This window comes from Lissotriton vulgaris, chromosome 8, assembly GCF_964263255.1.
Source record: "Lissotriton vulgaris chromosome 8, aLisVul1.2, whole genome shotgun sequence".
NCBI classification, from domain to species: Eukaryota; Metazoa; Chordata; class Amphibia; order Caudata; family Salamandridae; genus Lissotriton; species Lissotriton vulgaris.
Window position 1 is genome coordinate 793,566,048 of NC_141696.1, and position 20,142 is coordinate 793,586,189.

The 20,142-nt window shown below is 46.7% G+C and overlaps 1 protein-coding gene across 1 annotated transcript in view; it reads right to left on the minus strand.

Annotated features, from left to right (window-relative positions):
* The window catches only part of MRPS9 (mitochondrial ribosomal protein S9), a 538,970-nt gene that overhangs the window by 118,694 nt on the left and 400,134 nt on the right, over window positions 1-20,142 (minus strand). The window contains exon 6 of the mRNA XM_086934678.1: window positions 1,086-1,171. Within this exon, the coding sequence (XP_086790804.1) occupies window positions 1,086-1,171 (86 nt within the window). The remainder of the gene's footprint in view (window positions 1-1,085; window positions 1,172-20,142) is intronic.

The following is a 20,142-nucleotide window of genomic DNA, read 5'->3' on the forward strand; positions in this document are numbered from 1 at the left end:
AAAACCAGATCGTTTTGCTTTTCAATGTAATCCTAATTACAGATAATGGTGGAAAGTTAGGTGGCAAAGCTCCACAGTACGGAAGGAGCATGAAATTTGTCGATCTCTTTGGCATGTGAACCCTCAAGAGGTACTTTAAAAAAAAAACTTCATTTATCATTTTCTCATGAGGCACTTTTTTCAGGAATTCAACCACACAGCACCAGTGCATTTTTTCTTTCAATACCGTCAAACTAGGAGCAGTCGAGACCCCGTCTCTGCGGCTAATAGCTTTCTCCAAATAGAGGTTATGGTCCAGTGATCTACATGCAAAGCATGAAGGTTATCTGCCGACAATGGGACTCCAACATTTAAAGATGACTTCCAAGGTCGCTTTGAATAACTCCAAGATCACCTGTGCATCTGCTGAAGAGCATGTTTAAAGAATAGGAAATGATCAGAGGATATGCCCCAGTTAGCAGTCCTGGGTATTATGAAGGTCAGCCAGCTGCAGCTGAAATCACCAGTCTATAACTACAAGGCATTCCACCTCGGCCCAACGGTGCACTGGAAAAAAAGACATAATATTTCTTGATACGAATATGTTGAGAAACAACACTCCAGCAGAGCATGTAGTCATTATTGGGCTGAATGAAGACAAGAAATACAAAATTAACAGAGTGGCTAGACTTATGGGTAATATAATAAATTAAAAGGTCGCTCTCACAAGGCATTGGGTACTGTTACTCTGTTCTTTACACTTTTAAATATTCTTAATGCACAAAGTTTAGTATAACCACGAGCAGCAAGGTTCCAAATATGTGGGAATCAAAGAACATTAAGTGTATACACTTAATTGTCTCTTCTGGGGATGAATAATTGTTGCACAAAACTTCTGAATCAATTGTCAACAAAACAGCTCTCTACAATGAAGTTGTGCGCCTTTGAGGACCTACAAATGGACTTACTTTGTCTTCGAAATGTTTTAAAACGCATGACAAAACCAACAATGTTGTTCAACCTCAAACACAACACCAAATTCCCAGTCCTTTGCAAAAAGTTTTAGTTTGAAAATAATTGCATAAAGTAGTAAAGAGAAAGCTTACATTTGTTTCACGTTATCCGAAGTCAGGCCTTTTGCTGTCATACGATCCTGGTGTTCTTGAATAACCAGCATTTTAGCATAGGTGTCCTAAAAAAATCAAAAACACCTTTCTTAGGATTACTTGTACTCACACAGGACTTTATGAACAAACTGTTTAGGAGGAAAAGTGTCTGCTGAAGTCAAACAAAGAATACATTTACTTTGCCACGTTGCTCTTTGCTGATTTATGATTTAAGAGCCTTACCAGATGCTAGACCCTGCACCCTGAGCCAGCTGGCCACACCAATGTTGTTGGGATGGAAAAGTCCTCCGCATGGTAAAATACATGTATCCCTGCCTGAGTGTCCAGCAGTACTGTTGCCTGGATCAGTAATGCTGATTTTTTCTGTCATGGTCAAACACGGATCATGTATGTGCACCATGACGCAGGCTTGTCTCACGGATTGGGGTTTTGTTGGACAGGGAGGGTTGCACAAAGTGCTACCCTCATAGTGGTGGAAGGCTACCACCTTCACCAAGAGTTAAACAGCACAAGTGTTGTGGTGGCAGCATACCGTGTAGTGATCAATAGGAGTGAACAGGTTCTCTTTACCCTGTATCACTGGAGTGAGGCCTACAGGCTCACTCACCTTCTTTAAAGTGCTGCTGATGTGTGCTTAACTCATCTTTGACCTACATCAGTTGGATGTAGAGTGCTTGCTTAGCGCAGCAGTGGGGCCTCTGCACTGGATGTGTGTGCCTGGCCTGGGAAGGGTACAGTACAGGGATGGAACAGGGCGTGTGCAGTATAAGCATGGTTTGTGCATGTACGTGAATAGATTAGTGTACTGTTTGATAAATAAAATTATTACACTAGTTGTAAAACAATAATTAAACTTTTTACTCTTCGCTGCAATATTAGTATATACAGTGGATAAAAATGTCCTTCTAAAAATGGGTTAGCCATCTTATAAGAGCAGATGCAAGGTAACTCTACAGTGCATACGTGTTCACAGTCCTGTGCAAGATCAGGGTATTAAGTAAATGCAATGCTTAAAACCAAATAGCCCAACTGTTTATCAGTCCGCAAGTGAGTAGTTCGGAAAAGCACTGAGCGGAGCTAGAATGTTCGTGATGTGCTGCCGCAGCTTAAGAAGGAGAAATCAGGATGACGCTGATCAGAATAGGTCGTTGAAGTTTGACATCACTGAGAGATTCTGAAAGAATGGTCAGTTGATGAAGCTGGAGGTTGCTGTACACTTGTGTAGCTGTACTTATATGAATAAAGGCTTTTTATTCACTAACCACTGCCTCTGTGGTTACTACACCTGTGTTGTGGGACTATCAGCTTCAGAGTTTTTCCTGCTGTGACAGACAGCTTTTCAAAAGGAAGAAACTTGCACACTTCAGAATAAGCAGAACCCAAAAAATAAAACTTCAAAGACCAGACCATAAATCCCATTTGATATCTGGAAAAAGACTATATGAAGGGGAGGTTGAGACACCAGCATTTGTCATCTGCCAATCAGCCAGATGGACTGTGTGAGAAAGTGAAGCTCTCCAAGACTTCTGCCTGTGATCAGAACTGAGGGGCCAAAGTCTGATAGTCTCATTACTGATTTAGGGGACATCACCCAGGGAAACTAAGATTGCCTGCTGTCACGACCTTCTCATGCGACCTGTGCATAGTGGACATGGTGCTCTGGGCTCATGTTAAGCAACCCCTGTGGCACCTTATGGCATGCTAGGATTCCATACCCTAGTTTCCCCTCTCCCTGGGATTCCATTATGTCCAAGCTTGCAGGCATTCCCTGAACTCGTGAACCAACAGCTTGCCTTGCTTCCACGGTTGCTGGGGTCATGGGTTGTTTTCCCTTGTTCACGTTTTGACAAAACGCAACATTAGTTTCCTGTTAAGTGATTCCATCCATTAGTTTGCAGCTGGTCTTCCTGTAAATTTAAGCCAGAGTACTAACACATGTTTTCTTCAGGAGTCTTGGAGAACCTTCTAGACTGCCATGTGCGCAACTTGATCTCACTGTACCCATTGGAACCTGTGCTTGTTTATAAACTGCACCCTAGACAAATCCCCTTGTTTGGCCTACACTTCCAGCGGAACAAGCTTCCTTCCTACTGACTCACCTGAGAATCTACTGGACCAGGGAAGCGTACTTCCCAGCTGCAGTTCAAATTCCTTGGGTGATTCCCTTGGCTCCTGCATCTTCGACCCACCCTTCGCATGAGTCAAGACCTTCTTCAAACTTAGGACAAGTTGAAGTAATAGGCTTGATATCAGGTTAGTGCACACTATCCTTTTATAGTGGTAAGCAGTCTGGGGTGTCTGCGTCCTCAAGACTACAGACTTGTCTTCACGTTTTTTCTTAGTGTCTTTCCTCTAGTTTACCTGGATTGTTCTTGCTCTGGACCCTTCCTGCAACCTTGGCCTTTGAACTGTGTTTAAACAAGGACTAGAGACTTTGCTATGCTTCCCTGATGAACAGGAGTGCCTAGCGAACTTTCCTCTGAGGGCTTGATTAGTGTATTTACCCTGTGCTGAGACTTATGTTTTGAATTTATCCTAGGTGGTGTCAAATAACTCCAATCTATGGTCCAAGTATTTCCGTGGGTTTGCCAGTAACTCCAATTTGCATTTCAAGTTATTCCTTGGGAGTACATGCATAGCTCCAATCCGCGGTTACAGTTATTGTATTTCCTTGCTGTGTTTCTGAAAGAGACTGTAAGTGTATTTTATTTATGTTATTGCAAATCCATTGTTAGAGGTAGCGGAGCGCTTTGCTGCAGGAGCGCGTGGCGTGTATACCGCGTTTTTAAAATCGAAATTTGTATTTTGGGTGTGATAGTGTTGCGCGTTAGCGCTTAGCAGACTGCTGGGCTCATTTTTAAAAATCCCCCTCACCTGCACCTTAAATTGTGTCCCCCACCGCCGCTTGGCGGGCTTGGTTCCTGGGGTGGGCGCCATCTTAGAGAGGGGCAGAGCAGCTTCCTTCCGACAGCGCTTGCCTGCGCATGAGCCAGCGAGGGGACGCCTACTTAAGGCGAGTCCCGGCTCTATTCCAGCTGACAAGGTAGCGGAGCGCTTTGCTGCAGGAGCGCGTGGCGTGTATACCGCGTTTTTAAAATCAAAATTTGTATTTTGGGTGTGATTGTGTTGCGCGTTAGCGCTTAGCAGACTGCTGGGCTCATTTTTAAAAATCCCCCTCACCTGCACCTTAAATTGTGTCCCCCACCGCCGCTTGGCGGGCTTGGTTCCTGGGGTGGGCGCCATATTAGAGAGGGGCAGAGCAGCTTCCTTCCGACAGCGCTTGACTGCGCATGAGCCAGCGAGGGGACGCCTACTTAATGCTCCCCCCCAGCGTAGCGGGATCGCGGAGCGGGCGCGTCCTCGCGTGGCCGGAGTCGTGCCAGAGTCCTGCCCGTCTGTGCCCGTCCGCGACTGGACGCGCTGGACGTGGCTGGACTCTGACCCCCCTCCAGTTCGTTCTACTGTTTACCATGCTGTGTTACACCAGAGACAGCCTGGCTGCCATCAACCGGTCTGGGGTGACTTGTACTGCGCCTCGTGTGGATCCCTTATGCGGCCCTTTTACGTGTGGATGCGGTTGTTTCACACTCTCTGCCCCCGTAAGTAGGGACTGTAGGGATGAAATCGCGGTGGCCATTAGTCCACAGTCTTATATCAGAATCTGGAACCTAAACGCTATGTCGCTTGTCAGGCACCATCTAGATATTTTCGATCTGCTAGATAAGGATGCTCCTGACGTGTTTTGCCTGACGGAGACCTGGCTGCAGGATGCCGACTCGGCCGTTGTCAATTTGGCCTTCCCGCCGGAATACTCGGTGTTCACCTTGAACCGAGCTTCTAGAGGCGGAGGAATAGCTCTTGCGGTGAAGTCCTGCTATTCATGTACGTGGCATGGTCAAAAAATCCCGGGTTGCGAAAGTGCAATGTTTAAGGTAGCTATTACACCTAATTTCACCCTGTCGGGGCTACTGATATATCGGCCCCCAGGGAGTGAAGTGGCTTTTAGAACGGCGCTACCTGACGCCATTAGTGAACTGGCTGCGGGGTGCTCCAATTTCTCCATCATTGGAGATTTAAATCTGCATTTTGACAACATAGCTAGCCCCACGGTGTCCAGTTTTGTGGCCGATCTCGAGGCGCTCCAGCTGATTCAGCTGGCGGCACAGCCCACCCATTCAGGGGGCCATACCCTCGATCCGTTTCTTACCAATCTTACGGATGCCTGCATCTCCAGCTACACACCTCTAGCATGGACTGATCATTACTTGATACAGATCCAGTGCCCTATACCGGCTAGACAACCAAAGCCAGTGGTGTGTACTATTCCAAGACGTCGCTGGAATAAACTCAAGCTAGACGAGTTTTTCCATCTCCTATCGGTCGACTCATTTGACATCACGGGGTCGGCTGATCAGGTCTATGACAGGTTTTGCCATTGGGTTTCCAAGGCTTTAGACACACTCATTCCCTTGGTAGGCTGTAAAACTGGAACCGGCAAAGCCAGCCCTTGGTACGATGACTTGCTACGGGCACTGAAGGTTTCTTGTAGGCGTGCAGAGCGGGCTTGGCGCAAGTCTTATAACAGCATGAAGAAGGTTCTCTACCTGTCTACGGTGAAATTGTATCACCGGGCAGTGTGTAGAACCCGTGCCGCCTTCTATGCTGCACAATTTAGGACGAGTTCGAACACGTCTAAGGCTATCTTTAAGGTACTGAAAGACCTCACGGCCAAGAAGGTAACTTCGACGCACAAGAGCTCGGTGGAGCACTGTGAAAAACTGGCAGAGTTCTTTCTGGAAAAGGTGAATGCCATTTATCGAGCTTTTCCGGTGCCCACCCCCGCGGCTAATCCACCTCTTAAGCCGTTTCCATCTGAGGGGTTGCATTCCTTTCCTATCCTAACATCTGATAGTCTTGACACTTTGGCCCGGCAGGTGAAGTCGGGGTCCCCAGAGGACCCGCTCTGCCCAGATGTGTTCAAAGACCTAGCGGTACATGAGACCTTGCCGCTATGCTCTCTGATCAACTCGTCACTCACATCTGGCGAGGTACCACTGAAGTGGAAGCGAGCCATGGTTCGTCCTATCCTCAAGAAACCTAGCCTGGACGGTAGCAAGCCTGAGAGCTATCGGCCAATTTCACTTCTGCCGTGGCCGGCTAAGGTGACTGAGGCGCATGTCAACGCAGTCCTCTCGGAACATCTCCGCCATGCAGATATCCTCGATGCTACGCAGAATGGGTTTAGGGGCGGTCACAGCACAGAGACGGCTCTGCTTTATATGGTGGAGCATCTTCGCTCCGTGCTTGACGCGGGACAAACGGCAGCGCTGGTGCTATTAGACCTGAGCGCTGCCTTTGACACCGTCTCGCACCCGATCCTTCTGCGGCGCTTAGAGGAGGCTGGTGTCACCGGCATTGCTCTCCAGTGGTTCCGGTCGTTCTTAGCCAATCGGGCCTTTAGCGTGACCATCCCACCTTACCAGTCCACATTCCATCCGTTGAACCTGGGGGTTCCCCAAGGCTCCTCGCTGAGTCCTACGTTGTTCAACCTTTACGTAAGGCCGCTAGCTGAGGTTGTCAGGCAATGGGGTATGACGATGGTGTCATACGCCGATGACACCCAGCTAGCGGTCACGATCAGCGGGGATGCCGAAGTCGACGCCCCCAGGTTTCAACAAGGACTGCGGGCGGTCGCCAGCTGGATGACGTCCAACTGTCTCCAGCTGAACGCTAGTAAGACCGAGGTCATGGTCTTTGGCAGACAACCGGATCTTTGGGGAGAGAGATGGTGGCCAGGGGAGTTGGGTCCTGCTCCCATCCCAGTCGCCGAGCTTAAGAACCTCGGGGTCTGGCTGGACCCTACCCTTACGTTTGTGTGTCATACCAAACGGACGGCTGCCTGCTGCTTTGGTATCCTGCGTGGGCTTCGTCCAGTGCTTAGGTTTTTCGATGCCCCCACGAGGCAGCTCATGATCCAAGCCACAGTCATCTCTAGGCTGGACTATGCGAGTTCCCTACTGGTTGGACTGAATCAAGCAGAGATCGGGCATCTACAACGGATCCAGAACGCCGCAGCTAGAGCGGTGGTAGGCCTACCAAGATTCTGCCCTACCACTAGCACTCTGCGTTCACTGCACTGGCTCCCGGTGGCCCAGCGGATCCAGTTTAAGGTCCTCTGTGTCGCCTACAAGATTCTGAAGGGGTCTCCAGCAATGATTCTTATGGCTCTCCTAGCTCACTACACCCCAACCCGAGCCTTAAGCTCTGCGGACCTGGAATTGGCTGTTGTGCCACGCTTCAAATGGAGTAGGGCAGGAGGGCGCTCGTTTCAAGTTCGCGCGGCGGTTCTGTGGAACTCCCTGCCCCCGGTGATTCGGGCTGAGAGGGACCTGCTCTCCTTTCGCCGTGCGGTGAAAACTTTCTTATTTCCTTAGGTTGTTTACTGTTTGTCTATTGTTTCGTTGTGTTGTGCTGCTGCCTTGTCGGGCGCCAGGACGCTCCTTAGCTGGAGCATCTGTGCGCCAAATAAAAACGCATAACATAACATAACATAACATAACATAACATAACATAACATAACATAACATAACATAACAGAGGCCTGTTGTGTATTGATAATAATTGCCTCTTCTTGTTATTTCTAGTGCTTTACGTCTTCGCAAAATCAGAGGTCACAGTCCTGTGAACAACTACCTAGCTGACTCCGAGAAACTCCAGTTAATGCTGTTCTTCACAGTTGCTGACCGTAACCAGCAAAGCAAGTCTCTCCTTTCTTATTTTGGCCCAAATCACCGCCCCCCCACCCCAAGGGCTGTTTCTTGTTTAGGGAGAAGCTATTCCTTCAACGGGCCAGGCCCTGTGAGGATGGGAGGTCCAGCAGCAGTTCCAGTATCATCTCCACAGTTAGAACTGAGTGCATGATACCTGCTTTGTAACCTGGAACACCAGCGCCTGCCTGCTTGACAAACTGTGATGAAGGAAACAGGAGGCTTTTTAGAATAATTAATTGGAAAGTTTATTCCAAAGGTAAAAACTCCACCCGGACACGGAGCGTCCGATCAGCGGCAAGAAGACGGTTACAATGGCCAACCGGGTCATACGCCGCGTGAAACATCACGCGGTGTATGACACGCGAGTAGTACATTACACAAACCCAGTGTGCCCTGTGAGGAAGAAGAGAGCTTTTGAGGGAGAGAGGTCTAGTGGGGAGCCCTACCGAGAGGGTGCAAGGTGTGAGGAGACAGCCTTGCACCGATTGGGTCATTACCTGTGTGTAGGAGTGATTCGGCAACCCATGGTTGCTAGAAGAGGGCCGCTGTAGACTGAGCCATCCATTGAATGCAATGTTGGGAGCGCTCCGGTCGGGAGCGCGACATTCAACCTCCTTCCCCCCGTGTAGGGATAACTGACCTTACCGTCTCCACAGAACCGGATGAGGTCGGCAGAGTTGCTTAGGAGAACCCCTTTTGACTGCCACGTGTTCCACAAGCAACCCGACTCCTCCGAACAGGACCAGACCTTGCCCACTGAAACACTGAACAATTCCAGGCTGCTGGAGCAGGTAAGAGTTGAACTGGGACTGTTGGGCCCAGGAGTACTCGCTGCTGAAGCACCATAACGGATCCAATTTAAAGCTCTTTGCTTATCTTTTAAGATCCTAAAACTGAGCAGTCCATCTCTTTTGTGTGACCTGTTAAGTCCATATGTCCATCAGCGACAGCTGCGCTCCCTGGGACAGCACATGGCGTCTGTCCCACGGTTCAAACGCTGCTGGGCGTTCTTTCCGTATTTTAGCCGTCAAGCTTTGGAACTCTCTGCCGTAACATATACGGGGCTTGGAGGACCTGCTCGCCTTCCAAAAGGCCATTAAAACCTTTCTATTTTCTTCTGCATAGGCTATGGACAGGGTCGCAGTGGTTTAACCTCTCTGGATCGTTGTGTGTGTAAATCTGATAGCGCTGGGACGCCCCTTTGCTGGGGCAGCTGTGCGCTCTAGAAAACTTAACATAACATAACATAAACTCTTTTGATAATTTCCTAAAAAGTCAAAGGGAACTTTTGAGTAAGACCTACTAATGAACATTTCCGTGATGAGAACACCGGTGAATGAGGAATAATTCCGACCACATTGCAAAGAAGAGGATTGGGCAGGGATCTGCCAGTTAAATACTAGAGCCCCGATCTCAAGGGGATCGTGTTGTTGCTTAAAAAGTTTGCCATTTCTCAAAATGCGTATTTAGAAATAATAAACTTCTTTTTCATATAAAAGCTGGTATTTGACTGGACATTGATTTACTGACATTACTGACTGCACTTTCAGTTGTGAGTTGTGCTTGTTCACTACCTGTGACTGCTCGTGCACAGGTACCACTGACATTCAAGTGCAGAAGGGGTAATTGACCTAGTAGTTCAGGATCCATAGTAGGTTGGCCCTGGGACTTTAGGCGTAAAAGGTCTTGACAACCCCAGAAGGGCCAGGTAGCCCTAGCGTGCCAAGTGGCCCTCAAATAAATACATAAAGGTGGATGGCCGCCCCTGGAAAAGAATCTGAGCCCATGCTGTGCACAGCCAAAGGCATGTGCATCTGGGGAGCACCTGCTGAGGGTTGGACACAAGGTCATGAGGCAGGCCATGCGACGTTGGGTGGTGCCCGCGGGGGTTGGGTGCAGGGACTGGCCTCAGGCTGTGCAGTCAGGCCCTGCACTCAACCCCATGCCGAACACAGCGATTGACATGTTACCTTACATTAAAAAACATAACAATTCACTGGAAAAAACACATGTTGAAGTGACAGCTATAGTTCGGTATTTAAACAAACCTCACAAATTCACTGAAATAAAGCAAAGGTTAAACAGATCTTATAGTTAGGTGAAAATATCAGTTGAAACTTACTGTTTTATTCGAACAAAATCATTGAAATGAACCAGTTATAGTTATCTCAAGTAACTATAACTCGTGCCTTAAAGCAACTATAACTCGTGCTCTCACCATGCACTGCTTGTACACTCACATATTATGTCACTCTTGACATGGTCAATGACTGTATTGATAACATTTATAATCACATCGGAAATTACATGCTTGATAACACTGTTCATTGCAAGGGTGCAGGTTATAGTTACTTAGGGCATGAATTCTAGTTACTTGAGACATATATAACTGGTACATTTTAGTGTTTTATTAGTTTGAAACTTTATGTTTTACCTGACATTTTCACCTAACAATACCGTACCTTTAAACTTTAAAAAAAAAAATTTAAAGTGAAAAATAATAATTGAGCTTCTCGATGAAGCTGAATGAAAAGAACTCCAGATAATCGATATTTGCGTTTGAGGCTGAAAAATCTAGGTGCCTTGGACATTAGCAATTGAAAAGAGACACTATTGTCTGTCTGGAGGAGACCTTTCAGTGGTGGTTAACCTTGTCCTTCCTCCATGGTAAAGTCATCACACACATTATCATGCTGGTGCTCTTCAACAAATTCTCTGTCTTCATGTTTATCTTCTTCTATACTGGAAACTTCTTGGTGACCACAAGCAAGAGTAAGGGTGGTAATGCAAATTCAGAATCGGGTTCTGAATGCTAGAAGAATGGATGCGAATGATCTTTTCTTGATCAGCATTAGGAACTGAAGGCTTTAAGTGACTAATATCAACTCTCATCAAACTCAAGAAAAACATCCGAACTATGCTGCACCATCAACTCCTCCTTCAAATCCGACATTTTCCCCGACAACTGGAAGCGGGCAGAGGGCAAGCCCCTTCTCAAGAAACCCTTGGCTGACCCGACGGACCTGAAAAACTACCGGCCCATCTCTCTCCTTCCCTTTGCAGCCAAAGTCACAGAGAGATTTGTCAATGCCCAGCTGACGGCATTCATCTAAGAGAACGCCAGCCTCGACTCCTCCCAGTCCGGTTTGCACAGCAACCACAGACCGCCCTCCTCGGCGCCACCGACTGACGACTTACCATTGCTTCTCGACCAGGGCCATACCGTGGCCCTCATCCTGCTAGACCTCTCCGCAGCCTTCAACACCATCTCCCACCGGGCTCTTGCAGCCAGATTCCACGACGTCAGCATATGTGGTACCGCCCTCGACAGTATCCGCTTCTCTCGCTGGCAGAACCCAAAGGATCAGAATCCCACCCTTCCTCTCCGAACCGAGAGAGATCAACTGCGGAGTGCCCCAAGCATCATCGCTCAGCCCCACGCTCTTCAATATCTACATGGCTGCCCTCACCACCATAGTCCGGCAACAAGGGCTCAGTATAGTATCTTACGCCGGAGACACCCAGCTCATCCTTTCCCTCATGAAGAACCCTGAAGACACCAGACTCAGCTTCCAGGAAGGTATAAAAGGCGTCACAGCCTGGATGAGCAACAGCTGCCTAAAGCTCAACTCAGAGAAGCGCGTGGACGTCCTAGGCAGCACAGTGCTCACAGTGTCAGTGCACATTTAAAGAAAAAAATAACTACATCAAAATTGCATTTTAAATAAGTCCAAAGCGGCGCATGTTTATGAAAGCCTCCATACCAGCTCGGGCAGCGGCTGCCAGTCAGCCTTGGTCAGGCATGTATGAGCACGGGGCCAGCACCATCCCAGACTTGGACTTTCCCAAGTACCTTCAATCCTCAAAGTTCAATCTACATCCGGCATTTACTTTTTACTTAAAATGTGTGCTTTGTGAACAGGAAATCAGGGAACATTGAATAATAAGACCAGGGGACCGGAGCCAAAAAGTCAGGGAAAAGTTAGCCTCGCATCTGGACAGAGTCAGGCTCACTTCTGGACAGAGTCAGGCAGGTGACAGGCTCGCTTCTGGGCAGAGTCAGGCAAAAGACAGCCTTGCTTCTGGACAGAGTCAGGCAAAAGACAGCCTCGCTTCTGGACAGAGTCAGGCAGGTGATAGCCTCGCTTCTGGACAGAGTCAGGCAGGTGACAGGCTCGCTTCTGAAAGGTAGATGGGATCACCGAAGAATTAAGTACAAGTCAGGCTCACTTCTGATGAGAAGATGCCAGCAAGCAACACCGGGGGCCAGGAACTACACCCACCAGTGGTCCCAGCAAAGGAGGGCCGTCACTAGTGCTGCAACACGCTTGGAGGCACCTGAAAGCGCCGGCAGACACCCGCAGCGCGGGAATCCAGCAACCAATACCGGGGGCCAGGAACTACACCGACCAGCGGGACTAGCAACAGGAGGGCCGTCACTAGTGCCGCGACACGCTTGGAGGAACTTTAAAGCGCCGGCAGACAGCCGGAGCCCGGAATTCAGCAAGCAATACCAGGGGCCAGGAACTACACCGACAAGCGGCCCCAGCAAGAGGTGGGCTGTCACTAGTGCCGCAACGTGCTTGGAGGCACTTGAAAGAACCGGCAGACACACGCAGCGCAGGAATCCAGCAAGCAATACCGGGGGCCAGGAACTTCACCGACCAGCGGCCCCAGCAACAGGAGGGCCGTCACTAGTGCCGCGACGCGCTTGGAGGCACTTGAAAGCGCCGGCAGACATCCACAGCGCGGGACGTGCCCGGGCCGCGCGAAGCCTGGGCCAAGGACGGGCCCGTCTGCACCTGCCCGCGACAGACCGAGGCAGGGCAGGGCCAGATATCTTGCTTCTGCAGCTGATTATGGGAAAGCGCAAATGTATTGCTTATGCCAAGGAGGGAAATGCTAAATCTAGGATTCCAAGACATTGTGCCACTATTATTTCTTATCTGACGACTGCAGTGGGGGCATTAAATGAGAAAATCCATAATGTGGAGGAGCAATTAGGCTTATGGAGCAGTGTTAGATCTGATGGGAACCCACAGTCCCCCCCCGTAACACCCCCAGCGAGACAGCACATTTGGTTCACCCAGGTACTACCATGGGTTCAGACCGCAAGGTCGTCGATGCTGCTTCAGAGGGGGCCCCACAGCCAGAATGTCATGTGTTCAGAACTCTTTGGCCCCGCATAACGAAGAAATGGAGGTAGCTGTACCTGCTGCCCCGGCAGGGGCCAAAAATAAAAGAAAACGGAGAAAGGGCAAAAATATGGGGACTTATACGACCGATCATCAGCCGAGAGCCGGGTGCAGTGGCGCGGAGGGCATAGAGGATGGGTCCAAAGTACATCCTGCCTCAGCAGATGGGAATACCATTCAATCGCATATTGAGTCCTTTTGGGGGACTTTTAAAGAGGACCTGATTAGATGTATTAAAATTGCTTTGGAGCCTTTGTTAACTAAAATAACTTCCATAGATTTACACCTAAAGAGTTTGAGGGAGCCGACTCAGACCAAGGTACTAAGAGCCCATTTGGGTATAAGTCATCACCAGGCTGAAGCACCTGAGGGAGCGCAACATGTGGTGGTATCAGGTGAAATCTAGGGTACACCTGCCCCCGGATGCCACCCCTCTTACAGCTGTCCTAGTTGGGGCCCCATATCTTAAAGATGATATTAACGAATCTTCAGAAGAACTGATTCACAAAGTTTGCCATTGGTGCACAAGACTATCAGAGGGTGGGATCAAAGCAGCTTCACATATTATGGTGAGATGTGTGGGGTGGGTTGGCCAGGGTTTGAAGACAGTTTATGGAGATTGTATTGTGGTGAATTTTAATCTGCCTAATGTAGCCCCTTTACTTTTCAAAGAACATGGTAATGGTAGCCCAGGAGTAATTAGAGCACTCCCTTTGGGCTTTTTTTAATCGCCGAAATGGGGGAAACGTAGATATAAATGCTACACCCTAGCTCGCAGATAGACCACAGACAGGGTGGGTCCCCCGGGGTCGCCTAGGGAACCCAATTTTAATAGTGAGAACACGAAAACACAAACTGTCAGACTTTTTACATCTAGGTTGGCCACAGGCTCTGGATCTTCTGGAAACACATTAGAAATGACCACTAGATTTGCTCCTTTGAGCCAGTTAGACTCCAATGATTGACTAGCAAATTATACTTCTACACAAGGTCAGACCTATTGGAGTCAGTCCAGTCCCAGCATGAGTGTATCAACACGAGAGGCAGAAAGAGGGACAGATACCGTGAACATTTTAAGTTGGAATATAGCTGGCCTAAAAAATAAGTGTGATGATCCCTCGTGGCCTGGTTTAGTGAAGGAATATGATATATTGGAGCTCCTGGGATTTAGAAAACACATTTTGACTGGATGGTTACACCTCTTTTATGGAGGTTGCGCAACCATGAGCTGCAGGTCGGGCGAAGGGTGGCTTGCTCACACTGATCTCCCTAAAAATAAAAGGAAGTTATTGTAAATTAGATACAGGCTCAGTGTACTGTCTAGCGGTTGAGATTAACCCAGCACATGGGCTGAGGCTTCTTATCATTAATTTTTACAATTCTTTTGATAAGTTACTTAATTAATGAACATTTATGTACGCTTAGTCACTTTTTTTTTTTAAATATCTTTTTATTAACAAATTAACAAAAAAGAAAAAGAAATACATCAGGTGAAGTGGTAATTTCACATTAGACTAATCAAACATCGCTCATACATAATGGATAAGAACAGTATATGATACACGGGATCACGGGGACTCCTGCGCTTCCTCTACCGTCGTCGCGCCGGTGGCGTGCAAATCTCACGCTGATGGCTGTTCCATGCCCACCAGACCTTTCCCCATTTTTCCGGACAGCCCCTAGCCACATACACAGACTTCTCTCTAAACATACACCATTCCAAGTCCTCAGCCCATTTAGAAACCTGGGGTGGCTGGCTCCCCACAGCTTGGTAATATTCAGTTTAGCTATCTCAGTCACTTCTTAGAGGCGTATAGATATAAACAAACAACCCAGTTCTCGATTATTTTACTTGGCGATTTTAACATTCATCTGTGTCAAAAAAAGTGCCAGGTGTTTGATGAACTCGGTCCAGGTGATAATGCAGAGACCCACTTCGAACACTCTACACAAGGGGGATGTTTAGAGGACACTCTTACAGATTTTGGGTTGGTACTCCCAAACAGGAGAGAAGAAGGGGTGGGTATTCCTACTTTCAAGGGTAAGGGTTTGTTCTCCACTATTGATTATATATTTGTTAGCACAATTCTAGCTCCCTACGTAAAGGAGTATGTGGTACAATGGTCGCATTTTAGTGAGCACAACCCTATTTACATTAGTCTAAGGGGTTGTGTAAATACTACAGAGGGGGGGATTAGGGCCCCTGATCCCATATTGAGAACCAGGGATCAAGGGCGGAGACTGAAATGGGCCAAGATGGTACCCAACCTCTTTTTGACCGACATGTTAAATGTTGTAGGCACCGAGATAGCTATTTGTTTAGATAGTACCCAAGGAGGAGAGGCAACTGTTGTAGCTTTTGAGGAGATTTGTAAATAGGTAGATAGTGCCCTCTCCCTACCTATAAAAGAAGGTGTTCAAAAGGCTGAGAGGTGGTTTGATTACTCGCCCTGAAACAAAAACCCCAGGACAGAAATAGAATAGCTATGCTAAGGACTGAGTACAAGCGGGCACTACGTAACCGCAAACCTGAAATTGAACAAGAGGCTTTGGACGATCTATTGTCTGCGGATGTGCTCAAGAATAGTGCGAAAGTTTGGGAGATCGTTAACAGACACTTCTTTTCTGACTTGGGGACTAACATAGCGGAGTGTAACATTCCTGAAGAGCTTTGGTTCTCCCATTTTAAACATATCTACGGGGACCAACCTGATCCGGCGAATATAGGCCCTACCTGCCCTATTGCTGCCTATAGTATAACTTTTTCTGCACAAGAAGTGGCTGTGGCTATAGCCCAAATGTCTTGCAATAAAGCACCGGGCCCAGATGGGGTCCCAGCTGATCTTTTTAGGTTAAATATCAATTTATGGTCAAAATTACTGGCAAATATTTTTAATATAGCATGTATAAACGGGTTGCCAAAATCATGGTCAACATCTATTATTGTCCCTGTATTTAAAAAGGCGATAGGGGGATTCAAGGTGCTACAGGCCAATATCGCTGATCGATTCCACCGTCAAGGTGTTGGGTAGAGTGGTCCTCAGCAGACTGGCAAGATGGATTGACGAGTGGGGTGCCCTATTAGACCTTCAATATGGTTTTAGAAAAGGCAGAGGCATCATGGATCAGTGTCTTAACCTCTACCTTTTGATAGGGAAATATACAATGGCCAAGAAAGGGACCTTATGTCTCGCCTTTATGGACCTTTCCTTGGCGTTTGACCGGGTGAACAGGTCCAAGCTTTGGGATTTATTATTAGAAATGGGGATGGATAAGAACATTGTATATTTTATGGCAGACCTGCACAGGGACCTCACGGCAGCAGTAAGGTTTGACCAAAAGGGTCATCTTACGCAGCACTTAGCTATCACAAGAGGTCTACCTAAAAACTCTCTGGACCCACTGAAAGCCTGCCTCAACACCGACGCCAGACTCTTAACAGGTTTAAGGAAATTCGATCACATCTCTCCCCATCTGAAAGTCCTGAATTGGCTCCCTCTCGAGGCCAGAATCCAACTTAAGATGGCCTGCATTACTCAAAAGGCTCTATACTCTAACTCCCATGCCTTCCTTGACTAGAAACTCGTGATATCCGGAGGAGCCAGAAACTACCGGTCTGTCAGAGACTTCATGCTCCAACCAGCTTGTTTCCGGAAAAAGAAAACCTACAATCTGGCCTTCTCTGGAGCCGCTCCAAGAATATGGAACTCTCTCCCACCTACCATCAGAAGACTGTCATCTCTTACACGCTTCAAAAAGGAGACCAACATTTTCCTTATGGGCAAATTCCTTGCCTAACGACCGCATTACAATCTCCTCTATGTCCTTGTACCACCCGCCATGACGGCTTTATCCTTGACTTTCCCGGATGATACCTCCCGGCCCCTTGGGCTTCTCATCCGGGAGCTGAGACTACCTACTCTCTTGTATAATAACTCTACCTGTTTTTATTCTAAGTCTATCCGGAACTTGAGACTGCCTGTTTTTCCTACACAATGTACCTAATCCTTGTTTCCTTTTGATATCCTCCCCCCCTATGCCCTTTGTATACCACCCCCTCAATCATGTGATGCGCTCTGATACCCTCATGGGTCTGGTTTGCGCTCTATAAAACCTTAAAATAAAAAATAAAATAAATAAGGCTGCATCCTGGCGCCCTTGTTATTTACCCTTTATATTTACCACCTTGAACCAGCCTTAGCCGGAGCTGCTAAAGGTATTCCCTGTGTAAGGAACCAATCGATTCCAACATTGCTCTATGCAGATGATGCAGCATTATTAGCACGCACAGTCGTGGGGCTGCAGCACTTGTTGACCGCCTTCACAAATTTTATGGGCTCATTAGACTTAAACGTTAACTTGTCAAAGTCACATATCATGAGCCTGGGAGGAAAGTCAAAGGTAGCCAAAACGTTTTGCTGTGGCAGGATTGAACTAACTAGAGTCCCCACCTTCCCGTACCTGGGCGTCCTATTTGATGATAGGTGTTCATGGGTTACGCAACGGAGGGCGAAGAGAATTGCCATTGCTAGATCAACAGGGGCGGTTCTTGACTTTACCCGGAGGCTGGGTGCCAAGCCCATGCAGGCCTTGTTGAATATTTTTAAGGCCAAGAGCATTACTATAGTGAAGTATGGCTCTGAAATTTGGGGGCTGTAATAACTGCACAGAGCTCCAAATTGTTGAAAATAAATTTCTAAGAAGCCTGCTCTCCGTTCCCCGATTCATATCTTCGTATATAATTCATCAAGAGGTGGGTCTCTGTAGCCTTTTGAATTCGGACTATAAACTCCTGATGAAGGTATGGGCAGAGAGTTTTCTTAAAGCAGCTCAGGAGGTAATACATACAGACCAAACAGGCTTTATAGCGGGCAGATCAATGGCAGCAAATACACAGTTCTTAATACATGCCTTGGATTACATCAACACAAATTCCATCCAGGCGAGCATTGTGATGGTCGATGCAGAGAAAGCTTTTGACCTTGCGAGCTGGAGAACTTTGTTTGCTACCCTTGGCCGGTTTGGGTTTCCCGCACAAGTGGTGGATATGCTGCGTAATATGTACCAGGGAGCTACTGCCAAGATTATTATAAATGCAAATTGAGTAGGAACCATCAAAATAAATCGCGGGACTAGACAGAGCTGCCCTCTGTCACCCTTACTTTTTACCTTTTTTATTGGACCTTTGGTTTTAAAGATACCGAATAATGCTGCTATCCAATCACCGATCCTTAATATGGCTAAACTTAAATTATTTGCGGACGACATCATTTTGTATTTAACTCCAGACAGAGTGAATTTTGAAAATGTCTTGAGGGAGTTTTCTGAGTTCAAAAAAATAGGCGGGTACAAAATTAATGCAAATAAAACAGAGGTTCTTGCCCTTAATGCTGATCTGAATGCTTTTCCATCTTGTCTGAAATTACAAGCGATGAAAACTGACCCTATAAGGTATCTCGGGATATATGTATCTTCACAGTTTCAGCAATTATTTGAATTGAATTATTTGAGAATGAAGGCTAAAATCAAAAAACTGTTAAAGCAATGGACATTACTCCCCTCATCCATAGTGGGTAGAGTATCACTGATTAAAATGTCCATACATCCGCTACTAATCTTTTTATTGTCTAATGTCCCGATAAAATAAATCAGTCATATTTTAGGGAAATGGACACTTTTTTCAGGCAATTTATTTGGGGTAAGAAAGCTGCAAGGGTCAAACTGAATGTATTACAGCTACCAATAGAACAAGGGGGTTTGGCATTGCCGCATTTAAGAACATACTATGAGGATGCGTTTCTGGATTTAGTGTCTGGCTTGATAGGATCAAAATTTATTAGAGACAGCTTTTTTATAGATAAAATGATAAAGTAAATTGGATCAACAATTCCAGTATTTTTAAAAACTTCAAAACTTCCCAAAAAATCACGGTATAAAATTTTAAAAGATTATTCTTTTAGACTTCAGTCCTTTTATGAAACGATTAGCTCATCGGGTCTTCAGTATTTAAAAATCAGGGAATGTGGGAGTCTCGGCCTCCAGTTACAACTAAGACATAAATATTTGGGAAGGTTCTGGACTGTCTGAGCTAAGGCATTTTATAATACAAAATAAGCTGACTTCCTAGCAGGAAGTAATGGCAAGGACAGAGAACCATAGGAACCTGACCTTTCTTGAGTATCTACGAATTGTCTCTTTCTCAAAAAACACTAGTGGTTTGCTGGATTCCCCTAATCACCTCATGGTAGCCCTTTATGGGGCCAGTATAAGAGGTATAGGAAACTGGCATAGATTGCTACATAAATTGGGACAAGCCCTTGTGATAAACAATCATCTAGAGAAAATAACTCTGGAGACAGGATGTGGGTTGTCAGGGAAGGATTGGGAGTCGGTCAGCTTTTTAGGTAGTTTAAGCATTGCGAGCTGCCAATTATAAAAGGATGGCCTTTCTATCGCAATGGCTTTCTTACTAAACGCCGGCTACTTTACGTAAAAGATTCCCGGGAGTTGAAAACAAGTGTTTTCGATGCCAAACAGATGGAGAAGGTGGCTGGCACCACACATTTTTTTCATGCCCAGGTTTAAGGATTTTTTGGGAAACAGTCTTTTCAGATGTTGAGCAAGCAATTAGAAGGAGAATTCCGATTGAGGCCAAAGTCGCTATATTCGGAATTTGTAGAGGGGAAACAATGCTATCCGAACCGGAAAAAGCTTTTATATTTATTTCAAGCTTGGTAGCTCGCTCCCTTATTTTACAAAACTGAAGATCTAGGGAAGCCCCATCCCCATTGAGGTGGTTTAATAAAATGAAAAGGACTCAAAGATTTGAAGAAGCCTACGCCATGAGGGTAGGAGCAATAAAAAAAAATTGAAAAAAATTGGAAGTTTTTTAAAGAATTAGAGAAGATTAAAGAGAGTTCACAATACTCGAAGTGGCAGACCAATGTAGCAGCTTCTTATTAAAAGACATTTGCATTTTCATCAAATTGCTGTCTAGGAGAATTAGATAAGTAGGCACTAGCACTTAGACATTGCACTTTAGGCATATTAGGAAGCTGTTTGTATTGTTGC